We start from the raw sequence: 23,924 nt of genomic DNA, 5'->3' as shown, positions 1-23,924 counted from the left end.
ACCCTTCTAGACATTATTAATGTAATCCAGTCTGGAAGCTAACCACTAGCTTTTTGCAGAACTCTGTGTAAAGCCGGTCTTCGGAGGCCAACTGCCTGACAGGACACTGTATTTGCTTTTAACGTGTTGTGTGTGATGTCGCTGCAGTGGTAGACACTGTAGCTTTGTTTGCCTGCATGCATGTTAACCCTTTCTCCTCTCCCTTCAGGATGGCTTGGACGCACTGGTGTATGACCTTGACTTCCCTGCCCTGAGGAAAAACAAGAGCATTGACAACTTTTTGAGTAGATGTAAGTGGCTCACATAATGCTTTTCCTTTAACCATGATCTCTCCATGTCTTCCACTTGAACCGTTTGTGTTTGCAGACCCTGTTACATGTAGGTTTAAGCCCGGGCTCAGAAAAGAAGGCTGTTTTTGGGTCACCGCCTCTATGTAGGCTTGGACACAATAGGTGTCTGCTGCTTAGTGTCCCCAACAAAGGGGCTTTCATAAATGGCTGGTGACCCACATGATGCCGATGGTGATGGCTTCTCTTTTTTCGCAGTGCCCTCAGACTGGGGAACCCCATAACCAAAACAGATAGTGAAGCTAAACCTGGATAGATCTAGTATGACTGTGTAGTTCTTTGCATTTACATTTTTAGGGAATGGCTGCCATCATATTAAAGTGTTTATCTCAGCCAGCAATGTCTGCGGTGGGGGCAGAGCATCAGTTTTATATTTTGGAGATGTGTCTTTAATTTCCTGAGCTACATATATACAAACATATATAATTTACCAGAACACCCACAACCAAACTAAACAACAAATGCGTACTCCCACTGCCTCTGATATAAGTGAGCACAGCCTTCTTCCTTTGTGGCATGTTTTGTAGCCTTCATTTTTAATTTTCCTCTCTTTGTCAAGAATACCTCTCCATCAAATAAATGTTGCACTGAAATCTGTTGAGATTAATGTGCAGCATTGATGAGGTAGTGACAGTTTTCATGGGGAAATGATTGCAGCTGTGTTTACACTTTGACAAAACTGTGCACTTCCATAGCAGGATGTGCACAGATTTTGCATATGGGCCTTCTGTCACTGCGTTTCCAATAATCAGGTATAAAATCTATTAAACTGTAATGACTTTAGTCAAGATGGTCATGAAGTTGTTGGGACAGCCTGCTTCCATGAGACGTGGCTGAGAGGAAATGCAATAGAGTCGGGGCTTTTTATCAGTTTGAGGAAAACAAAAATTCTGTTTCATATCTGATCATCAACCCAGCCCACTGTAGACCCCTGGGCTAAAACTGCCATTACACATCTCCTCAGTTACTCTTGATACAGTACTTTTGTGTGTAGCAGCCAAGTGTTGGAAATGCATTGATGGATGTAGACTAATGGACTAGCTGTCTTGTGAGACAGCTATTCCTCAGTACCATGCAACGCCTGAAGGGCTCTTTACTCTGAATTCTCTCCACCATGCATTGTGCTGTGCACCCCGATCACATCAGCTGATTGCTCTACTGTATGTGTGCTGCCTGGGACCTACTGGAAATAATCCTCCACCCCTACGCACAGTATATCTCTGTAACAGCAACATAAAATCCTATGTGTACCATTTCTAAACATGATTTATGTCTTTTTCGTCCTCTGGGATTTTTCATGATCACAGTGGAAATGACTCACTCTTAAATGTTCTTATTCTAATAACTCTGGCCTTGCTTTTTATTTTTAGATCTATTGAACTTGCATGCCCCCACATCCCCCTTTTCCATGACTTCCAGTGCCAGTTGTGACCCATGTGAATTGAAAATTATCCCCCCTAGTTTCAGCTATGACCAAATTTGGCTGAACAGTGAATATTATCTCCCAGAGGGGAGCGAGCATTGTTACATCAGGGAGAAGCCGACTCTCAGTAAGCAACAAACTTTCCCCGAACTGCCGCTCTCAGCTGTGCAGAGGTGCTGTGAGCTTTTTCTGATCTGTTTGCCAACAGGCTGGATGTTCCTACAAATGTCAACCTCTGCTAAATGCAGACATTACATGACACCTAAATGATGTTGGGTAATAAAATCAGAGAAGCACTGAGCTGATCTTCATACAAAATGCAACCACTGGAAACTGGTCTCTCAGGCACCTTATACTGTATCAACTTGAAGGATAGGCCTTCTCTTAAAGGTCAATGCAACAACTTTGGCTTCTATACTTTCTATTTTCTGTTAACATTTGTCTCTACTTGGTTTTTTTTTCCCCAGATAAGGAAACCATTAGTAAAATTCGTGATCTACGCATGAAAGCAGATGACTATGAAGTGGTTAAAGTTATTGGGAGGGGAGCATTTGGAGAAGTACAATTGGTAAGAACGCCACTTTGTTTGTGTGTGTGTGTGTGTGTGTGTGTGTGTGTGTATGTGTATTTTTTTGATAACGCGGTCTAGAAAGTTAAATAACAATATATTATTCAAGACAGTGTTTTTCTGAATGAGCCTAACTAGATTGTCACCTGCTCATCTTTTCCAGGTCAGACACAAAGCCACATCCAAGGTATACGCCATGAAGCTGCTGAGCAAATTTGAGATGATCAAGAGGTCGGACTCTGCTTTCTTTTGGGAGGAGAGGGACATTATGGCTTTTGCCAACAGCTCATGGGTGGTGCAGGTATGATGATCTAACAGTTGTGTAACCTAGCGTGTAGGCCACACATACATAAACCCAGTCGTATGTGTGAGTCTGAAATGAATTAGTAAGACATTAGTTCATTTTTAAATGTATTGCTTTAATTAATTATTTCTTCTCTTTTCTATTCTGCAGCTCTTTTTTGCTTTCCAAGATGACCGCTACCTCTACATGGTGATGGAATACATGCCGGGTGGCGACTTGGTTAACTTGATGAGCAACTATGACGTCCCAGAGAAGTGGGCCCGCTTTTACACAGCTGAAGTTGTTCTTGCTTTGGACGGAATCCACTCCATGGGCTTCATCCACAGGTAAAAGCAAAACTTCTCCCTGTTCCCAGTCGTCTTTGTGTTTGTTGGTTTGGCTCTCAACTTGGCTGAAGTCAAACACTTGATGTGAGTCATTTCTGACGGAAAACGCTGCAGTATTTCAGACGTCAGTGAGGTCCGTAAGGTTTCATAAGCTGTTGGGAATTGCTTATGTAACCTCGTCCAAAGTGAACATGTAAAAATTTCTCTTTTATGGTTCTTGACCACTGTGGGATATGCAGAAGGATCTAGAAGGTGTGGTGGCAACCTGTGATCTAAGGGGGCTGTGCTAGTGTTCCAGCTATAGATGCCATGCTGCATTACTGCTTGTTTTCAAAACTGAGACTCAGACATAATGCTTTCCCAGCATTACAGTGTCATATATAATGTGTTTTTTCTCCTAGTTAAATACCTGTTGTCTCTACCGGTGTCTTAAACCTGTAAAAACCTAACAGTGATTCAGAACTGCTGTCACTGTTGTCTTGTTTGTGTTAGCATTGATTTATATGAGATTTAAATTGTCTATTGCCTTTTTTCAGCTCCATGATGCTGCCTGTAAATCTGTAATATATTCTCAAGTAGTGGGGGATCAATCTCTCTGCACTGGACAGAGCCACATCTTTATGATATACTTTCTATACACTCCAGCTATACATTTTTTCTTTTATTAAATGGCTACTGATGTATTCTATACACTAAGCACTGTGCGCAGCTGCAATGATGGAAAATTCACACCATGACATTTGTATTAAAAAGCTCTCTCGCTGTTTCCCATTAGCTTGCTGGAAGTAGTAGCGAAAGGAAATTTTTAGAAAACATAAATTCTGCTCTCTCAGTTCCCCAGCCTCCTTCATACCTCATTACATCTCACCTAGCACTGCAGAACACTGCGGCACCCTCACACGCTTTTAATTTGGAGGGCTATTTTTCCAAGTGGCACCCTCAAGCAGCTCTAACCTTAACTGTACGCACGCACACACACACACACACACACAGGCAAAGTCTAATCTAGTTTTCTTGTTATATGCTCGATGTATTGTTTGTGCTTTGTGTACGTGTTTGATATCACTGTATTTTTGCCTCGTCAGGGACGTGAAGCCTGATAACATGTTGCTAGACAAAGCAGGCCACTTGAAACTGGCAGACTTTGGGACCTGCATGAAAATGAACAAGGTATCACGTTTATTTTCTGTCACAATATTAAATGTTATCACACCACATACATTATTAATATTTTTAGTGTGAGATTTTTAGTGATTTTAATGATTATTTAGGCATATGAAAAACATTGTAAGACAATTTGACAGATTCATTACTATGAAAAAGTATTGAAATTGTAATGATTTTTAAATATTATTTTCCCTCCTCAGGATGGTATGGTACGATGCGACACTGCAGTGGGAACTCCAGACTACATTTCGCCTGAGGTACTGAAATCCCAAGGAGGAGACGGCTATTATGGCAGGGAGTGTGACTGGTGGTCAGTGGGAGTGTTCCTGTACGAAATGCTAGTTGGTGAGTTTTTGATCGAGTATTTCCTGTACGGGACGTCATTAAATGTTGTTATACCTGTCTCATGAAGTTAATGTCCTACAATCACAAAAACCCAGGATTATTTCTGCCTTTCTCTATATTATAAAACAACAAAATGAGACTTCATTAAATTTTACTGCATATTTTTTTCCATGTTCAGTGTGTATGGCCCTGTTTACACCTGGTATTATCATGTATCTTGGGTGATTCACTTGTAAGAATGGGCCTTACCTGGCATTAGAAAGTGTCCCCACATGCGTCTCGGGTGACCACTTGTGATCATATATCACTTCCCCTCTCCATATGCATATAAACACCTGCATCATTTACGTTTGCTAAGAGCAAATGCATTGTTTATTTTAACCGGTGGGAGGCAGCAATGCGTGTTTGTAAAGACCTTGGCGCACGGTTAAAATCAAAACAGTAAAGATAAGGCATCTTCCTTGGCGTGTTCCAGGCTAACCAAAACTACTTCTTGTCTTGTTGTTTTGCACATTAAAACACAACAGCTGGGTAGGCGCTCCTTCATTGTGGCGCAGGACACGTGAGCGTACACACTGCTGAAAGAATGTGGCCAGATGCAGCCCAGACCACCTCCAGATGTGGTCTGAGCGATCGGATCTCAAGATGCATTGAGGTCGCATTCACACCCATACTTAGAGTTCACCACTTGTGATCCAAACACCCAGGACGCATGTTAATAGCAGGCGTAAACATTGCCTATGTGTGACGCAGTTCTTACTGTTGACATATCAGTAACCCATGGCTCTTGTTTGTCTTCTGTTGTGTACAGGCGACACTCCTTTCTATGCAGACTCCCTGGTGGGGACCTACAGCAAAATTATGAACCACAAAAATGCCCTGACCTTCCCTGACGACAGCGATATCTCCAATGACGCCAAGAATCTCATCTGTGCTTTCCTGACTGACAGGTTAGATAGTGGCACGCTAAGCACTGCATTTTGAAGTGGGTCCTTATCATGACACCCCTGCCTTGTTTAGGCATTGATTGTTTCCCAGCTTAGAGGGCCCTCAGTGGAAAGAATCTTGATTGACATGTAATAACAAAGAAGATGTGTGTCTTTGCATGGAGATATTGAAGGACTGCTTCTACTGGTGTTATGAAAACACACACTATTGAAATGATCAAGAATGAAACTAAGCATGTCCTCCCTGACCCCCGCAGAGAAGTTCGACTTGGCCGTAATGGTGTCGATGAGATCAAGAGGCATCCTTTCTTCAAGAATGACCAGTGGACATGGGAGAACATCAGAGAGAGTAAGAACACCTCCCCTGTTACTCATTATACTTTCACACCTCCCATTGCATTTGGCAGTCTGCTCACTATTACTGCAGTGATGTAGCCAACGATCATGTTTTCCATCTGACCTACTACAGACAGTTGCAGGAAATTCTTGTAGACGAGCCATTCATTCAGTATCCTTTCCAAGACTAAACGTGATTCCTGTTCAGAGGAATAATTGGCAGCACATCGTTTTTGAGGCCAGCAATGGGGAAGCAGTCCATGGCAAATGTTAATGCGCCGGGATTGACACTGGAGCAGAGAGAGATTAGAAATGTAGGGCTAAATCCAGGAGCTATAGTCAGTTCTTTAGTGGCTTTATATTTAATACTTTACTAGGCTGAAGTCAGCACTTTGGTGTTGGCCACCCCTGTCGTTCCACTGCCTGACAGCTCTGCTAGCTGGCTGCGTTCCCTTGTTTTAAAGAGGGTTTCAATAAAGACCTATGATCCAGAAAAACTCTGCAGAGGAAAGTGAAACACTTGTTTCTGTGTCTTTTATCTATCTGGAAGGTCATCTACTTTAAAATACAAATAAGACAGACACATAAAGAGAAGATTAAGTGAAAATAATAGAGGCAGAAGAGAAAAACGTAGTGATATGAGCATACAGATTAAAGATATACTTGCATTAATTATTAATAATTAAATTAATATAATATAATTCTAGGCTTACTTTACTGCTGTGTTTACTGGTATTTACCAAACTTAAACTCACATCACAGAGCATTATGAGCTTATGCCTCATTTCCACTGCATGGTTCAGCTCAACTTTTGGTACCGGGCCCTTTTCTCCGTTTCTTTTCCCCCTCATTGTAGATGCAATTCTCAGCTGATTGCCATCGCGACACATTATGAAACTGCACGGACATCATTTTCATTGTGACACTCGCTGAATCCTTTCATTGGCAGCCAAACAGAGGAACATCTACACTTCATCAGTTGTGTGGCGTAGCTTTACGGGCTGCCATTTTTTAAACCTGGGTCAAATGAATAAAAAAAAAATTGCGGCCATGATTGATGGCAACCTCGCTATTTGGCAGGATGTCTCTGTTGTGCAAGTGATGATTCCCTCTGACCAGTCAGTGGTCTGAAGTGTTGTAACTCCACCTGTTAGTATCGGCTCAGGTCGCTTGGAACCACAGCCAAGGTGGTACTAAAAAAAGTACCAGGTGCTACCCACAATGTTGGCTGATAGAGCCGTGCCGTGCAGTGAATGCAACATTATATTGATGTTTTCTCCAGTGTTTGTCCCTGTATTCAATTTCAATTCAATTCACCAATTATTTTGGGAGTGTCTTCTTAAATGGACTGTGCCTTTAACAAACACGGGCTAATTGTCCATAATGACCTGTGATGGCCTTGTTTATCTTGTATCATCGTTAATCTTCCATCTTTTCATGCCCTGTGCAGCGGCTGCCCCTGTAGTGCCTGAACTGAGCAGTGACGTCGACACCAGTAACTTTGATGACATCGAGGAGGATCGGGGAGAGGAGGAGACCTTCCCCATACCAAAGGCCTTCGTGGGCAACCAGCTTCCCTTCGTAGGGTTCACTTACTACAGCAGTCAGCAGTAAGTCTGCCGGACCGTGCTCATAATCAATGTGCAGAATGATTACTTTGACATCAAACTGTCTACATAATTTCTTGTAAATAAAAATGCTGGGTTTTACAGTGATGTATGTATGACATGGTGCACTATTCAGTCATTATTTCATGTCTTAAAATGACTCGTGACTTTAATAGCAATCCGTAGAGTGCACTGTTTTCATGGTAGAAATCAATTTGTCATAGTAGACATAGTTTGAATAACTTATTTCTGAGTAGATGTGTATTAGCTTCTGTTTGCCTGTAAATGCTCCTGTAATTTATAACATTGTTATATACAGGTAGTTCTTCTACTGGGGAATTGTGGTAGTTGTAGTTTTCACTTTCGTTATCATGTATCAATAATAAAACAATTTTTATTTCCAGCCTTTTGCGCAGCTCCAGTGCCAGCACAAAGGCCAGTGACAAACGTAGCAGCTCCACAAAGGAAGACAAGAGTCACGTGAGTAGATAACTTTTTTTTTTGTAGTTTGAGATGGAGAAACAGCCATACTTCCATGTCCTCTCATGACCTCAAACTCTCTAAATGCAGGTGTCTTCACTATTAGTCTGTATCTATGAGGATCAAGAATTATTCATTGTGTGTTTTAGTTGGAGAACCTGCAGAAAAGGATCTACCAGCTGGAGGAGCAGCTCCACAGTGAGATGCAGCTGAAGGATGAGTTGGAGCAGAAATGCAGGTATGGAGCCGAACTTTCATTTATACATGAAAAGGTAGCTGCATCCATAGTCAAAGCACAGATTTAGTGAGATATTTACTTCTAAAGAGTGATTTATACTTGAGCAGCAGACCTTACGCTGTGGCCTACACGCGTCGCCTACGCCGTTGTGAGCATTTATACTTGTGCGGTGGTGTGTCTGTGTCACCCTACAGTTACACCTCCAAAACACTAGTCGGCGGGAGAGGTTTCTGTGCTGTAAAGTTTAGTTGATTTAAAACACACATTAAACATGGCTTAATAGCAACAATTTCAAACACAAGTAGACAAATCAGCTTCACTATAACTCGCAGCATTCACAGACAAACACTTGTCTTTATCTGGACACATTTTCCCCACAAATACAACATGCTAATGTTTTTAGCACAAGCCTATGGCATTTTACATTGTATAAATTAGCCTAGCAGCTAGTGGACGTCTCTCTACTCATATGACACCAGGGACAACAGCAAAATTTACCAAAGGTAATGTTACAAAATCAGCTCTATTACAGCTCAGAAGGTTCACTAAACACGTTTTCCAAACAAATATAAGATTAGCACAAGCCTATGGCGTTTTACATTGTATAAATTAGCCTAGCGATGAGCAGAGATTTCCTCTGCTCATATGAAGCCGGGATAAATCCCAAAATATAAATCCCTGAAGGTTGCTGCAGCGTGTAGTTACATTGTTGGGGAGGTGCATGTCAGGCTATGGTGTAGGATATGTTGAGGCTCTACGTTGATGCAGAGAAAAAAAATAGCCATTTTATTGTTTCTAGGCAAAAAGGGCCATAGAGAAGTTAATATGAGACGGTGCCATTGTGTTATTCCCTGGTTGCATCATGTGTATTCCTGATTGTTTAAAAAGAGTAAACCACACTTCTGGTTAAGTAAAGTGTTCTGAAGTTAAGTGTCCTTCTCAAATTCTGTTCTCCACAGGACATCAAACACCAAGATTGACAAGATCATGAAAGAACTGGATGAAGAGGTTAAATGCTGATTTTTTTTTTTTTTTTTTCCATCTTAAACATTCTTTTTATGGACAAATTATAAAATAGTGATGCTGCTTTAATTGCATCTATAAAATGAAACTGCATCTACAGCTTTTGTTTTTGTAATGTGTTCAAAAAGTGTGATGGTAGAATCAAATGATGACGCTAAATTACAGTATAAAATCAGGGGCTAGATTAAGGTTTGGATTCTTCCTGCCACATCACAGCTGCTCTGTTGTTCCTTGCCACAGGCAAACCTGAGGAAGAGTGCGGAGGCCAGCATGTCTCTGCTGGAGAAGGACAAGATCATGCTGCAGCACAGATTCACTGAGTACCAAAGAAAAGCTGACCAGGAGGCGGAGAAGAGACGCAATTTGGAGAATGAGGGTAAAGATAATGAGGTGCTGCTGACGTATGATTCAGACACTGTGCAATTAAAGTATAATTGCAAAGTGAAGCGCGGAAGCAGTCCGTATTTGAACATAGTTTTGTTGCATGTTAATGCCCTATGCTCTCATTATCATTTGATCTGGTCAGGACATAGGCCCCAGAAGGATTAGCTGGCATCCTGGTGTGACCTTCATCCTGCTCACTGCTACTACAGATCTAGTTAACTGTTAAACCAGGCACATCTCTGTCTGACTTTCCTATTGATTTTCAAGCAATAAGCTGTTACAGAAATTGGGGACGTGACGTTGTTTGGGGTTGATTTGGGAGCGTAAATGAAGCCCTGCCTAATTTATTTCCCATCTGTTTTGTTCCTAGTGTCGACTTTAAAAGAGCAGCTTGAAGATATGAGGAAGATCAGCCAGAACTCTCAGGCCTCAAATGACAAGATCGCCCAGCTGCAGAATCAAGTAAACAATAGACTCATACACACGCAGACACACTCAGTCTGGACCAGTGGAGGACAATGCATCACACTCAATTTTCCCTTCTGGTCCTCTCTATTTCGATTGACAGATGGAAGAGGCCAACGACCTCCTGCGCGCAGAGTCGGACACAGCGGCGAGACTGAGGAAGAGCCACACGGAGATGGCCAAATCAATGAGCCAGTTGGAGAGCTTGAATCGCGAGCTGCAGGAGAGGTGCCGCGCAGCGGACGGGGAGAAGGCCCTGCTGGAGAAGGAACTCCTGCTACTTCAGAGTAGCCTGGAATCAGAGAGAAGGAACTACAGCCTGGGCTCTGAGGAGATCAGGGAGCTGCAAGGTGATCCACTGACACACAAATGAGGACACTGATAAATGCAAATCCAACACCAGGGTGTCCGCAGGTCTTTAAAAAGTCTTCAAGTGTCTTAAGGCCCAGAAACACCAAACCAACATCAAAGAAAAAGAAGTGACGAAGGCTGTTGCGTCACCACGTCTCCTGTGTCTCGGCCAAAACATTGCCTTGAACACACTTCAGAGACTACAGCCAATAGTCAGCTAGCACGTACATTCTCCGCCTGCATGAGAGGAAATAAGTCTTCATACCAGCAGGCGGCTGTAGTCTGTACCGGTCATTTAAAAGGGGAAACCGGAAGAGCGACAGGAAGGATTCAAGACGCTATTTAGCCAGCTAGCACACATCACAACCTGATGTTTCAAAGAGCAAAGGATGTGTACTGTTCTCTAGAAAACTATAACACAAACATTTATGAACCGTTTCGCTCAATGGCTAAAAAAAAAACGGTCGACTAGTGTCAACGGTGCAGGACACACAACACAAACTAGGGCGACAGACGCTCACTGACAGTGAGTCTTAAAGTTGCTCAGAAATTATATTTAATTTATGTATAATCTAAGGTCTTTAAAAGCATTCATTTTAAGTATCTAAAGCATATATCGTAGTGATCTTTGAATAAGAGAAAGCAGGACACTTAAATATTTATTAAACCATCTCAGTGTGTTTCATAATACATCTTTAAAAATCTAATTAAGACATTTGAGACAGCTGCAGAAATCCCACACTGTGAAAGCTATCCCTCACTCTCACACTGAGGTAGGACATGCTCAAGCACTGACGACGCCCACAGCAGTCAGATCAGTCTCTGATTTATCTGTCAGCTGGTTATCTTTTAATGGAAACAAGCCTCTGAAAGTCACAGCATTAGAGGGGAAGGAGGAAAATTTAAGTCATTATGTGAAGGTCAAAACAGTTTGTCAAACAAGCATTAGGTGTTTTTGTGGTGAAACTTATAGATAAGTTATTATGACATGGTGCCAGTGTGTTCTTTGCCCCCTGGTTGCATATGTGTTCTTGATTGTCCATAAAGATAGAACCAGAGTTTTGCACACAGCAGTGTTCATGATAATTGTATTGGAAACAGACAGACAAAGCAATGGAAACGCCAGCTTCATAATATAAGCACCATAAAAATAACTGTTTGTCTTTATTGTCCGTTCTCAGCGAGGATGGCAGGGATGCAAGAGGACAACAAAAACCTGAAGCACAGCCTCTCCAAAGTGGAAGCGGAGCGCAAACATGCCCAAGAGAAGAGCAATAACCTGGAGAAGGTATACACACAAAGTACAAGTAGTATTTATGTACGAAAATGCTTCCACTCTCAGCTTGCCTTCATGTTGTTTTCCTGGTCGTTCCCCCTCCTCACAGGAAAAGAACAACCTGGAGATCGACCTGAACTACAAACTGAAGACCTTGCAGCAGCGTCTGGAGCAGGAGCAGACTGAGCACAGGGTGACGCGGGCACAGCTCACTGACAAATACGAGTCAATTGAAGAAGCCAAATCAGCTGCCACGAATGGTATGTCAGTCCTGTGTCGGAGCATGCCCTGCCCCGCTTTATTTTTCCTTTTTGCATTTTCTGTTTGGTTCCTTTTTTTCTTGAATCCTTCTTGAACTTCCCTGTCTCTTAATTTTTATTGCCTCTCCACCTGTATTTTAATCTTTCCGACCTCATCTTCCTCTTCCTGTTTCATCTTTGTCTACCATCTGATCAGACTCACCTGCAGGGGATGTTTGGGTGGGAGGAATTCAGGGTGTGTAAGCCAGTCAGCAAGTCAGGGCAACGCCTCGTTGCATATTAAAGCCAGGCTCTAAAGCAGTATTTTTGCAATAGGATGATGACTTGTTCAGGTGATTTCTCGCCTTTCAACTTGTTCATGCTGAAATAGGCTAATTTTAATTCCATGACTTAAGTTCATTTTCTAATAATAGTTAAGGCTCATTATTGTGCCTATTAATGGACGTAGGTTAAAGGCCTGTTTTTCATCTGGATGTTACACCACCATGCATTCACACGTTGTGTTTCTAGCTCCAAAAACACACTATTTGCAGTAGTTTACAGAAAAACTACTGGAACAAATACAGCTGCTGAAATAAAAAAATATGACAAAAATAGTGACAAAATGTGCATCAGCTTCTGATAATCTAATTTTGTATTTCACATTTGTTCTCCTGATACTCAGACATTTTTCAGATTATATTTTTACTGTGAAATCTGGGTTACCACTCTGATATTATGTCTATTAGCAGTAGAAGATGGAATTGACTGTTACTGTTCTGTCACTGTCCCACTCCAGCTGTCCAGCAGAAGATGTCTGAGGAGACCGGAGCGAGGATGCGAGCGGAGAGCCGGGTAGTGGAGGTTGAGAAGCAGTGCTCGATGTTAGAGTTTGACCTCAAGCAGTCTGTGCAGAAGATGGAGCAGCTGATGAAGCAAAAAGAAAGGCTGGAAGATGAGGTAAGTAACCCCTCTCAATTTTGCAGTGACTTTAATGAATATATATATTTTTTAGCACTTGTGTGCCTTGTATCGGTGATATCTTACCTCTCTTGTGTTGTCCTTTCCCCAGGTGAAGAATCTAAGGATACAGGGAGAACAGGAGTCGAGCAAACGTGTTCAGACTCAGAGCGACCTGAAGAGCCGCACGCAGGAGGTTGACCGTCTCAGGTGTTCAGAGAAGCAGCTCAAACAGGAGATCAACACAGCACTAGAGAGTAAACGCTCGCTGGAGTTCCAGCTGGCACAGCTGACCAAGTGAGTGGCCGTCCTGTACTACAATTATAAATCCATCCCAATTGTAAAACTGATCACTTGTTTTTTGTCATGAAATGTTGCAGATGTTGTCCATCCACTTACCATATTACATTGTGTCTATGTAATGTGCATAAAATCAATAGAAATTATAATAAATAGAATAAACTCTTGGGGGGCGATTGCCTATTGGCTTTCCTGCTCCAAGCTATCGTTATTCTATTGGCCTCCACTATCAGTCGACCACTAGATGAAACACTTGTATTATGTGTGGTAGGAAGTTAGGAAAATTTGCTGTTACTCCGCCATTGTGCCAGTTAATATTACTCTGAAATCAACTGGCAGCAGCACCAGCCAGAAACACTAATTTTCTGTTATTGCTGCACCGGCCGGTAATGCTCTTTGGAAGTCAAGGCGCAAATTGCCCTACAATTGCCTGCTATTTCCAATAAGTGCTATTATTCCAGCTTAGAGGCTGACTATGCCAAAGCTGTTCTGCAACAGTGTTTATATCAAAGGATTAGAGTTTAGAGTCCAGCTCCATCCACTCCATTGCTAATCCTCTGGCTAGTGCTGCAGCCAGTGCCACTGGTTGTGCTGCTAGTTACATTTTACTACAGGGGGCGGGCTGAGAGGCTGGCTCTGCTTGCCTGGCTGAAGAGTGTTGTTTGGAAAGTGTGGGGAAATTACCTAGATGCCTAGAATGAATGAAAATAAAGTACTTAATGTATTTGGTTGATGTGTCAACAGACAATACAGAGGCAACGAGGGACAGATGAGGGAACTTCAGGACCAGCTTGAGGCCGAACAGTATTTTTCTGTAAGTATAAATCTCAGTTACTCGATGTCTCTGTCCTCTTTATTAATGTGAACGCCATTGGCTGAACTATCTGTCCGTCCTCCCTCAGACGCTTTACAAAACTCAGGTCAAGGAGCTAAAAGAGGAGCTTGAAGAAAGGAACCGGCAGGTACAAGAGGCTCATAAAAAGGTGCAGGAGTTAGGCAGTGAAAGGTAAGAGACTCCAGGCCATCGCTTTATTGATATAACCACCCAAATATAAGCTGATGGTTTTGTGTCCTATTATTTTGAGTTTTATTGTGTCTTGTGAGAGCAAACAGCAAACTTATCAAGTTTCTTTTATCCTGGACAAAGGGACTCCCTGTCTGCCCAGCTGGATCTGACAGTGACCAAGGCCGAGTCAGAGCAGCTTGCCCGGGCGCTGCAGGAGGAACAGTACTTTGAGCTCAGCCAGGAGAACAAGAAGGCAGCAAGTAGACATAAACAGGAGATTGGGGAGAAGGACTCTACTATTGCACGGGTAAGCAAATTCAACACCATTATTTTATTTCCCCCCACCTTGTATGTTTAGTGAGATGCAACTTTACTGTCTCAATTTTGAGTGGGGAAAAAATGACAATATTGAACATTTTCTGCAGCTGGAGGAATCCAATAAAACTCTGACCAAAGATGTGGAGAACCTCAGCAAAGAGAAGGCTGAGTTAAATGAGAAACTCAGTACTCTGGATGAAGGTACTGCCCCTTTGTTGACCTTCATGTTTCTTTGCTGCATTATAATTATGTTGTTGCACAGGCTGACTCTCCTTCTCTCGACAGAGTATGCAGCTCAGAAGGAAGAGATTGTAAATACAATCAAGGCCAACTATGAGAAGGTCCTCAACACAGAGCGCACACTGAAGACTCAGGTAAAGACGCACAGTTTGAGTCAGAAGGTAACTGCAAACACGAGTAATGCAAGTGGAGAATGGTGGCTGATGCTTTCCAACTGTTTTCCTACATTAACTTATCAGGCGGTGAACAAGCTGGCTGAAATCATGAACCGCAAGGACATGAAGCTGGACCAGAAGAAGAAGGGCAGCACTGCCGACCTGCGGAAGAAGGAGAAGGAGAACCGCAAGCTTCAGCTGGACCTTAACCAGGAGAAGGAGAAGTTTAACCACATGGCCATCAAGTATCAGAAGGAGTTGAGCGAGATGCAGGCGGTACGTTGAAGAGTAGTCAGAACACCACAGGCCTGTAAAATCAAAAAATTCTCATGTGTTTTAACCCCAAATTGTGGCTTTTCTACAAACAGCAACTGGCAGAGGAATGCACGTATCGCAACGAGCTTCAAATGCAGCTGGACAGCAAGGAGAGCGACATCGAGCAGCTTCGGGAGAAACTGAACGATCTCCAGCAGCGCATGGATAACTCTAGTGTCACCAGCTTGCAGACAGATGAGACTGACAGTAACATCGCAGGTAGGGTCACCGCAGGGCCAAATGAGACACTGCTGTTTGTACTTTTACTATCCATAATTAACTCAAGTCTTAAATGCAGGATTCCTCTCAGACCGCTATGTGAGAAGAGTTTGGAAAATTTAAGGGCATTTAAATAGTCTTGGAGTTGCATAGAAACACCAAGTGTTTTGTTCAACACAATGAAAGATGTGTTTAACAGGGCTGCCCCCTAAAAGTCGACCAAACGTTAGTCGACCAGAAAGGTCATTAGTCGGCAAGATTTTATTGGTCGCTTAGTCGCAGAGAAAAAACAAACAAATGTGAAACTCTAATAGGAGCTGTGCCTTGTCAAATCAAAACCTATATGACTGGACCATGTGGGAATTTAATTTGAAAGGACAGACACAGGAAGTGTCCACGCTTAGCTGTCAGACAGGATTCATGTCACAAACCAATCACAGCCGACAGATATTTTTCCCTTCTTCTGTAAATATTGAGTCTGATAAATACAGAAAAGTTGATCACGTTAGTGCAGGGCTACCCAGAGCTTTACATCTGTCCCACAGATGTTAGGCCTACACATTTATAAACAGCTCCTGGAAGAAGATCAGCTCTGTGCTAAGGATTTTAGGTAAAAAGGCTCTACGATGCTTGTTAAGGCTGCTTAGACTGTCACAAAAAAGGCACCTAGCACCCGACCTTGCGTTTTCCAGACCGTTAAAGATGTAGCATGTATACGACCCCTTATTTCCGGGGCTGGTACCTGCGGTTATTCCACAGGCTAGTTAATAACATGTCGGGCAGGAAATCCAAAGTGTGGGATCATTTTGAGAAGGTGAAGGATGAACCCAAGGTGATATGTAAACTTATCTTCATTGGTCGACTACAAACATGACATATCATCTGAAACATGGAAGTAGCTACATGCACATTAGCCCACAGCATCATTAACAGGCGGCTCGCTCAGTGTGTGACGTGCACTTGTAGATAAAATATAGGCCTATATTAATGAAGGTTCATTAGTACGGTTGGTATTTCTCTGTCATGTAGCACAGTGTTAACAATGTTACTGATACTATTCTTTGTCACACCTTCAACTCAAACCACCAAAATATATCATTTAATCATTACATTAATATTGTTAACATGTGGGCGACGAGTTGAGTAATGGCGACTACTGGTCAACTAGGAAAATTCTTAGTCGGGGGCAGCCCTAGGGTTTAATATGTTTTACCTTGTGGAGGCAAAAACCCACCAACTTGTGAGCCATTCATGTTGCAGTCATGAGAAAGAAAGCAACAGAGGCCCTCTTGTTTTTGAGCACCAAGTTATGATAAACATGTTTAAGAAGGAAAGATGTTAATACCACACTTTACCCCTCTCCTCCTTGTGTTTCCGTGTAGTAACATGTTTTTCAAATATGTGTAAACTTGCCAGGTTTTGGTTACAATAGCTGGTACAAACAAAGTTCCTAAAAATGCCCTCATAGGAAACTGACAAAAAATGTAAAGGACCAGTGTTTAACGTCCGCTTAACACAAGTATGAGTTTAAATGGTTATGTTTGTATTAAGTGAGCTCAAGTTCAGACATGTGTACATTGTCTCATTAACAAAAGGTTGTACTTTATTCAAGGGCTGGGCAATAGAGGTAAAATCAAATGCCACAATATTTTTGACCCAATACCTCGACATGGATGTTGCAACGATATTGTAAGGCTGACTTAGTGCTTTCACATAATATTTACACAGCAAGATTTATATTAAATAATCATCAGTAATGTGGATATGATGACTTAATGAGTAAAGGCAAATAATAGAACAGCTACAAAGGCCTGGTCAGCTAAAAAAATGACATCACTTTATTGCAAAGCAGCTTTTTAAACCAGGAACAGACAACATTTACAATATTATGGTATCCAAAATCTAAGACGATATTTATTATCTTGTAATGATCTCGATATAATGTCAATATTTTGCCCAGCTTTGTTACCTTTGACATCTAAACATTCTTTCAGGTAACATCAGTCTGTTTCTCAGTTTTTTCATTCTGTTCGTGAGCAGTGTTTAATCTGTGCTCTCAGGAATGATTCACTGTAAGCAGCCTTTTGTATATTTAAGACAGAGCAGCAGATGTTTATTGAGCGCTGTTCAACAGGTGCCTGTGGTTAGCTTTAAACTGAGGCAGTCTCCCAATTTAGGTTGTAAAGTCACACTGCCATACTTACAGCTGTACAATGATTAACATCTGTTCAGATTTCATAGTAGTACCGTCTGCTAACACATTTCATTATTTACAGTTATGCCTGATTCTAGATGTTTCCATATATGCTGGTGTCTGTGGTTAAATCATTCTCTCTTTATTCCCCTCATGTCCAGTCGGTTCTCCTTGCTCTTCTTATCTTTGTAACGTCTATTCCTTTCCCTCTGTGAGTAACTGTGTGGACGAGCCCTTCTTGCCTGGCCTGTGCTGCAGCTGTTGTGTGTCTTTTTGCCCCTGATTTTTTTTTTTTTTTTATTCTTAAATATCCTTTTCCCCGGGGGTCAGAAAGCCATCTCTGTTAGTGGTATTCGACAAGACTTTTGAAAGAAGTGGAGTGGAGAGAAAAATATCAGTCCAAATTATAAGACTATCTTGAATGGGATGTTAAGCAGTGAGTTGCTTAATGTCACCAGGTCAGCACCAACGGTGAGGTAACCACATCAGACCAGAGGTTATCATCATACTAGGCTACGCCCTGTGTGGGGTTTACTGCCTCACTTTCAGCACCTTTCAAAACGTGTCTTGAAACTGAAACGGCTGTTTTTGATTCATGGCACTGTGTGCTTCAGACACTCTTATTGTTTTTCTGTCGGCATGTTCACCTAGAAGTACTGCTCGTTTGGACACGAAGACTTCCTCACACTGTAGACAAGCCCCCCTTTAGTTCACTGTTCCCATTTAACTTGTGTTGTTTCTGCAGCATGCTCTTGAAATTATAATTTTACCACCAAATATTAAATATAACCTGCAATGTACATGGTTGTTTCTGTGAAAGGAGTGAGTGATCAAGCTAATTGAGAAAAAAATACTAATTCCTGCTGCATAATTCTTATTAAAGAGCTTTTAATATAATTTGAAATGATAAAATGTTACATGCTCTGCTAACATGTTGTAAGAAGGACTCACCCTCCTGCATGGGGAGTGTGTCGTAGCAGCATGGGACATCTAAACTCATCTCTAATCACCTACTCCAGTGCAGTTCCCTTAACGCTGGCAGGACTCCTTCAGGGGTTCACTTGGTGTCTTGAAACAATTATGACTTTTGTCACTTAACTTTTTTTCTCCAGTTGAGTTTGGATTTAAACACTGCATGACCTGTTGCCCCACAGTGCTTTCAATTCACCACATTGCTTTCTAAGTTCTGTTTCTTCTCGGCTGCTCTTCAGAATCCAGATTGGAGGGTTGGTTGTCCATTCCTAACCGTGCTAATATCAAGCGATACGGATGGAAGAAGCAGGTATGTCGTGTTTTAGTTGGTGCTTCCTCTGCGCACCTGCATTGTGTTGAAGTCTGTTATGGTTTGTTGAGAATGCTATAAACCCCTTGGGGACAATATCCGTCTTCCTCTCATTGTCCTCTTTTATACTCGCAGTATGTGGTGGTGAGCAGCAAGAAGATTCTTTTCTACAATGATGAGCAGGATAAGGAACAGTCTAACCCCTCGATGGTACTAGATATCGAGTAAGTATTTGTTTCTGGCTTCGGCTCCTTTTAGTTATTCACAGAGGTGATGATGCAGGGGTTTGTTATTGATATCTAATTGTTAATTTTGTGCCTTCTTGTGCAGCAAACTGTTTCACGTGAGACCAGTCACACAGGGAGACGTGTACCGAGCTGAGACAGAAGAGATTCCAAGAATATTCCAGGTTGGAGGCTCCTGTCTGTGCTGGAGATTTCTCTAGATTTTCATATTTGCATTCTGCCTATATGTCTGATGTCAAAATGTCAAGTCATTCTGCGGAGCTCTGCCCAGCCTCAGAAATGCTTATTTTAGTGCAGATTATTTTTGACAGAGGCCCTCTCTGTCTCTGTATACAGATTCTCTATGCCAATGAGGGAGAGTGCAGGAAGGAGGCGGACATGGAAACAGTCCCTCAGGGCGACAAGACCAACTGTCTCCCACACAAAGGCCACGAGTTCATCCCCACGCTATATCACTTCCCTTCCAACTGTGAGGCCTGCGCCAAGCCTCTGTGGCACGTCTTCAAGCCGCCTCCGGCCCTGGAGTGTCGCCGCTGCCACGTCAAGTGCCACAAGGACCACCTCGACAAAAAGGAGGATGTTATTGCTCCTTGCAAAGGTAAAGTCCTGTCCTTGGCAGTCTAAGCTGTTACGATGAACAAACATTTTTATTTCTCAAGAAGACGAGCGGTCATTAAGTGTAAAGGTACTTAACAGAAATGTATGAGCATTGGTGATAGTCACAATGACTCTTGAGGAGTTTGAGTTAAAATGTGGCACATGGGCCACCTGCAGCTTTTGTAGCTTAAAGATCACCTGTGGAGTTTTCTTGTAAACAGACCAAAGTTCTGTTTACATTCAGTGTGAAGCGAGATTTATACTTCTGCCTAGAATCTACGCCGTACCCTACGCCGTAGCTTGACGTGCACCTCCCCAGAAATGTAACTACACATCGCGGCAACGCAGACCTCCTGTCTGTTTTTGTAGGCTGAAACCATTCCCCTCAATGGAAACAGAGTGATTATTTACTTTAATTTTACAGATAAGAAACAATAAATTGTGAAGACAACAAAGCCTCCACAGAATAGCATTTGAAGTCTTGTGTGTGATTTATCTCGGCTTCATATGAGCAGAGGAAATCTCCGCTAGTTGCTAGGCTAATTTATACAGTGTAACATGCCATAGGCTAGTTAGTTTGGAAAACATTTAGGTGAACCTCGTGAGTTGTAATGGAGCTGAATTTTGTAACGTTACCTTTGTTAAATGTTGCTGTTGTCCCTGGCTTCATATGAGTAAAGAAAAAAGTTAGCCACTAGGCTAATTTATACAATGTAAAATGCCATAGGCTTGTGCTAATAACATTAGCATGTTGTATTTGTGGGGAAAATGTGTCCAGATAAAAACAAATGTTTGTCTGTAAATGCTGTGAGTTATAGTGAAGTTGATTTGTGTTCTTGTGTTTGAAATTGTTGCTATTAAGCCGTGTTTAAGTGTGTTTTGGGAGTGTTTTGAATCAACTAAACTTGACAACACTTCACACACACCCTGCTGTCGACTAGTGTTTTGGAGGTGTAACTGCAGAGTGACGCAGACACACCACCGCACAAGTATATGCCTACGTGTGTAAGCTACAACTCTACATAGAGCTGATGCACAATTATAAATCCCGCTTTACCCCCCAAAACGCATTAAGGGTATTCCTGAGGCCTAACAGACATGCTGAGTGCATTTCTGTCCTCACAAAACATTGCCTTTTTCAATATTTAAAGTGTGAAGTAGTATTTCATACCTTTGGCACAGCTTGTAATGTGTCATCTTTAGTTAAAGAGCATCTTTAGTAACTCCTTTTGCTGCTACCTAGTGTTCTTAATGGTGCATTAAACTCCTTATTTGGTTTATTTGCTTTTGAGTAGATGTATAATCAGTGAGTTCATACGGTAAATACAGTCACACGCTTGACTAACTTTACCATGAAACAAAGAGTTGATTAATCTTTTGTTGTGAACTGTCTCTGGGTCTGTTGATCAAGCAAAACAAGCTATTTCTATATGTGTCAGTGGTCAACCTCGTCATGCAGGCTAGTTCTGAGCTCATATTTAGAGCTGATTCTTGATCTGCATCACCTTGTCTCTTCCCCTGCAGTAAACTACGATGTGACCTCTGCCCGCGACATGCTCCTGCTGGCCCTGACCCAGGATGAGCAGAAGAAATGGATCGGCCACCTCGGAAAGAAGATTCCCAAGACCCCACCATCCACATTTTCAAGAGCCTCACCTCGTTCTATGTCCACTCGCTCTGGACCAAACCAGTCCTTCCGCAAGAACCCTAAAAGCAATACAGGAAAGCTGAGGTAACTTGACAATTTGTGACTGTCGTCTAGGCTTTTATAATGTAAATGCACAGCGTACAATAAGGCACTGTGCTATTGTTTTAGGCAGTGAGAGAGGGTGTGCTGCAGTCAGAAGTCTTATTATATCCCATCTGGTGGGCTGAGATGTGGTCAAGTCAGTCGCGTGACCTGCTGTTTGTCTCCTGTGTTGTAGCAGAGCGCAGTCCAGCCTCCAAGCAGCAGACACAACATCCAGCACTTGTTGACAGGAACTTCTTCAGAACAGAAAGTGTTGATGTTTTGTTTTTTGTTTTTTTTTTCCTAGACTTTTCTCTACAGCTTTAAACTTGTCTATTTATTAATTTTGTTACTGGGTGTTTCTAACACGAGACACTTCCTGGTTGGTTGCTTGGTTGCTTGGTTGGGCTCTTTTCAGTTGACACTTGGGATTTTTCTAATTGGCACTAATGTGTTCGGTTCAGTAACTAACTTATAGACTTAATATGCAACTCTTTGTTAGAGTGGTCCACATAAAAGATTTTTTACATTACCTGTCAAACATGATGCAAAGGAATTAACGGTGCTGCAGTGTCTGTAAACCAGCTCTTCTGTCATATGTTGACCTAGAATGGGTTACTAACCAAGGTAACGACTTTGCATCTCTCTTTTACTGGACATCTGTCTCTGTTTTTTTTTTGTTTCAGCTAACCATCTGAACGGTTTGGATTTTTTCTGGACTCTAAACTTTCCCTCCTTCCTCATCCTCAAAAACGGAGAAACCTGTATTACCTAGAAAAGTCGTTAAAAAAAAAAGATATAAAAAAAAATATCAATAAATATCCAGCGCTGGAAAATTGCAACACATGTCAGACTAAGGCATCATGGACATTACGAGGCGTGATACCCCCCTCCCTCTGCCACCCGTCTTCACTCCAGAGCTAACCCTCATTCAACTCATCAAACTTGCAGCTCTCCATTTCTACCAGAAGATGGCACACTCGTCTTGAACTAAAGATGGACTGTAGAGCGATAGAGGGACTTATGTCATGGAGACATTCTGTGTTTCATATTATATGACAGTTATGATGGAAACGGGACGGTAAAAAGGGGGTTTTGCTGGGACTCCTGCAAGTATGTGTTCAGTTTAAAGGTACTGTCATACAGGGATTGCAGATCTGCAGTGTGTGGTGGTTTCTCAGGGGTGGAAAACGAATATCTATTTTGTAATTTTTTTCCCCCACCTGACAGACACTCGAGCTAAATGCAAGCATACTTCTGTTTTCAGCTATAAACAAAAAAGAAAAAAAAAAGACTGATGCCTTCCTCTAATATCTCTGGCCTTTTTGCCTTTATTTCTATCACTCTGCAAGTCACTTATCAGGTTTGGGACAGAGTATTGGGACATAAGTATTAGATGTTTTTTGAGTATTGAGTGAGGAGCATGCAAGATCATCATTTAAATCTATGCATTATTTTTATTATTATAATTATTTTTATTGCTCCAAGCCATAAGGAATATTCCATTGTAGTGGCATATAGGAGTCCTAAAACTTAATTGATTTTTTTCTGTTTATTTGGTACATTGTCTCTGTAATATTTTTTTTTTCCTTGTATTTTTTTTTTGTAATGTATTGCCTTACATTGATTCATAGATACATGGTTCAAAAGGAAAACATTAAGTTAACAAATGTAAAACTGCACTGTTTGAATTGTAAATTATTTGTAGAAGACTAAACAGGTGTAGCATTTGGCCCACCTAGTGCCTTAACGTTTGGATATTGATTTTACTGCCATATCTGTTTGTTTTTCTTTTCCTCCAAAACAAGACAAACTCTTAACTCTTCCATCATTTATTTTTTAAGAAATCGCCACACATTTTGTGGTTTTATTGGAACTTCTTTTCTCTGGTTTGAGTATATAAAGTATATATATTAGATTACCTCTTTATGGACGCATTGCAATAGAGTTAGCGTGTCAAAAAACAAAAGTCCCTGGACTCGGTTCATATCATAAGACAAATTCTTTTGGGATGGTGTACCTTAAGCGAGCCCACCTGTGTCAATGATTGTCCGTGTTAACAATTGCAAGTTGTTTCTCTAACATGGTAATGTCCCGTTAATGCAAACCCCCCCACAGTGTATATAATGAGAGAGACATAAGGATTATGGAATACCTCCGCAATCTTTTTATTTGTAACATTTTGTTCAGTTAAAAAAAGCACTGGAACTATGATCTACTCTTGTCTTGGAAAATTTGCATGGTTAATTGCATTGGAGTCCGCACTGATGGATATGTCAATAAACATATCTTTATCATTAATTGTACGCTAGTTTTTGCAGCAGATATCCATCCTGGGTTTCATATTTTTATCAGCAGCTTACAGCAGGGTGGTCTGGTCTGTAAAATGTCTTAAAAATGTCTTATATCAATGTTACAACAATAAGGCCTTAAAAAGTTATCAAATAGTCTTAAATTTGAATTTGTGAGGTCTAAACTACCACGAACATTTAATCTAATTTCATTTATCCATTTTTTGTGCAAATATGTGAAGCCTTT

General features: G+C 41.6%; 1 protein-coding gene across 2 annotated transcripts in view; it reads left to right on the top strand.

The window, feature by feature from the left end:
• Positions 1-23,687, top strand: part of rock1 (Rho-associated, coiled-coil containing protein kinase 1) — a 35,438-nt gene extending 11,751 nt beyond the window's left edge. The window contains exons 2-33 of one of the 2 annotated variants that reach the window (XM_033651048.2): positions 209-290; positions 2,238-2,338; positions 2,502-2,639; positions 2,793-2,968; positions 4,054-4,138; positions 4,336-4,480; positions 5,292-5,430; positions 5,685-5,776; positions 7,214-7,373; positions 7,775-7,850; positions 8,000-8,088; positions 9,048-9,096; positions 9,352-9,487; positions 9,866-9,957; positions 10,064-10,310; positions 11,493-11,599; positions 11,697-11,847; positions 12,626-12,786; positions 12,899-13,083; positions 13,831-13,900; positions 13,989-14,092; positions 14,234-14,399; positions 14,518-14,611; positions 14,696-14,784; positions 14,890-15,081; positions 15,174-15,339; positions 18,745-18,815; positions 18,951-19,039; positions 19,146-19,224; positions 19,397-19,658; positions 21,182-21,389; positions 22,073-23,687. In XM_033651048.2, the coding sequence (XP_033506939.1) occupies positions 209-290; positions 2,238-2,338; positions 2,502-2,639; positions 2,793-2,968; positions 4,054-4,138; positions 4,336-4,480; positions 5,292-5,430; positions 5,685-5,776; positions 7,214-7,373; positions 7,775-7,850; positions 8,000-8,088; positions 9,048-9,096; positions 9,352-9,487; positions 9,866-9,957; positions 10,064-10,310; positions 11,493-11,599; positions 11,697-11,847; positions 12,626-12,786; positions 12,899-13,083; positions 13,831-13,900; positions 13,989-14,092; positions 14,234-14,399; positions 14,518-14,611; positions 14,696-14,784; positions 14,890-15,081; positions 15,174-15,339; positions 18,745-18,815; positions 18,951-19,039; positions 19,146-19,224; positions 19,397-19,658; positions 21,182-21,389; positions 22,073-22,076 (4,005 nt within the window). In that variant the 3' untranslated portion in view covers positions 22,077-23,687. Of the gene's footprint in view, positions 1-208; positions 291-2,237; positions 2,339-2,501; positions 2,640-2,792; positions 2,969-4,053; positions 4,139-4,335; positions 4,481-5,291; positions 5,431-5,684; positions 5,777-7,213; positions 7,374-7,774; positions 7,851-7,999; positions 8,089-9,047; positions 9,097-9,351; positions 9,488-9,865; positions 9,958-10,063; positions 10,311-11,492; positions 11,600-11,696; positions 11,848-12,625; positions 12,787-12,898; positions 13,084-13,830; positions 13,901-13,988; positions 14,093-14,233; positions 14,400-14,517; positions 14,612-14,695; positions 14,785-14,889; positions 15,082-15,173; positions 15,340-18,744; positions 18,816-18,950; positions 19,040-19,145; positions 19,225-19,396; positions 19,659-21,181; positions 21,390-21,582; positions 21,763-22,072 lie in introns of those variants that run through there. The other variant, XM_033651046.2, reaches the window with a different exon arrangement.
• Positions 23,688-23,924: the final 237 nt, after the last annotated feature.

This window comes from Epinephelus lanceolatus, chromosome 12, assembly GCF_041903045.1.
Source record: "Epinephelus lanceolatus isolate andai-2023 chromosome 12, ASM4190304v1, whole genome shotgun sequence".
In the NCBI taxonomy this organism is placed as follows: domain Eukaryota; kingdom Metazoa; phylum Chordata; class Actinopteri; order Perciformes; family Serranidae; genus Epinephelus; species Epinephelus lanceolatus.
This window is presented reverse-complemented; position numbering and strand designations above follow the sequence as displayed.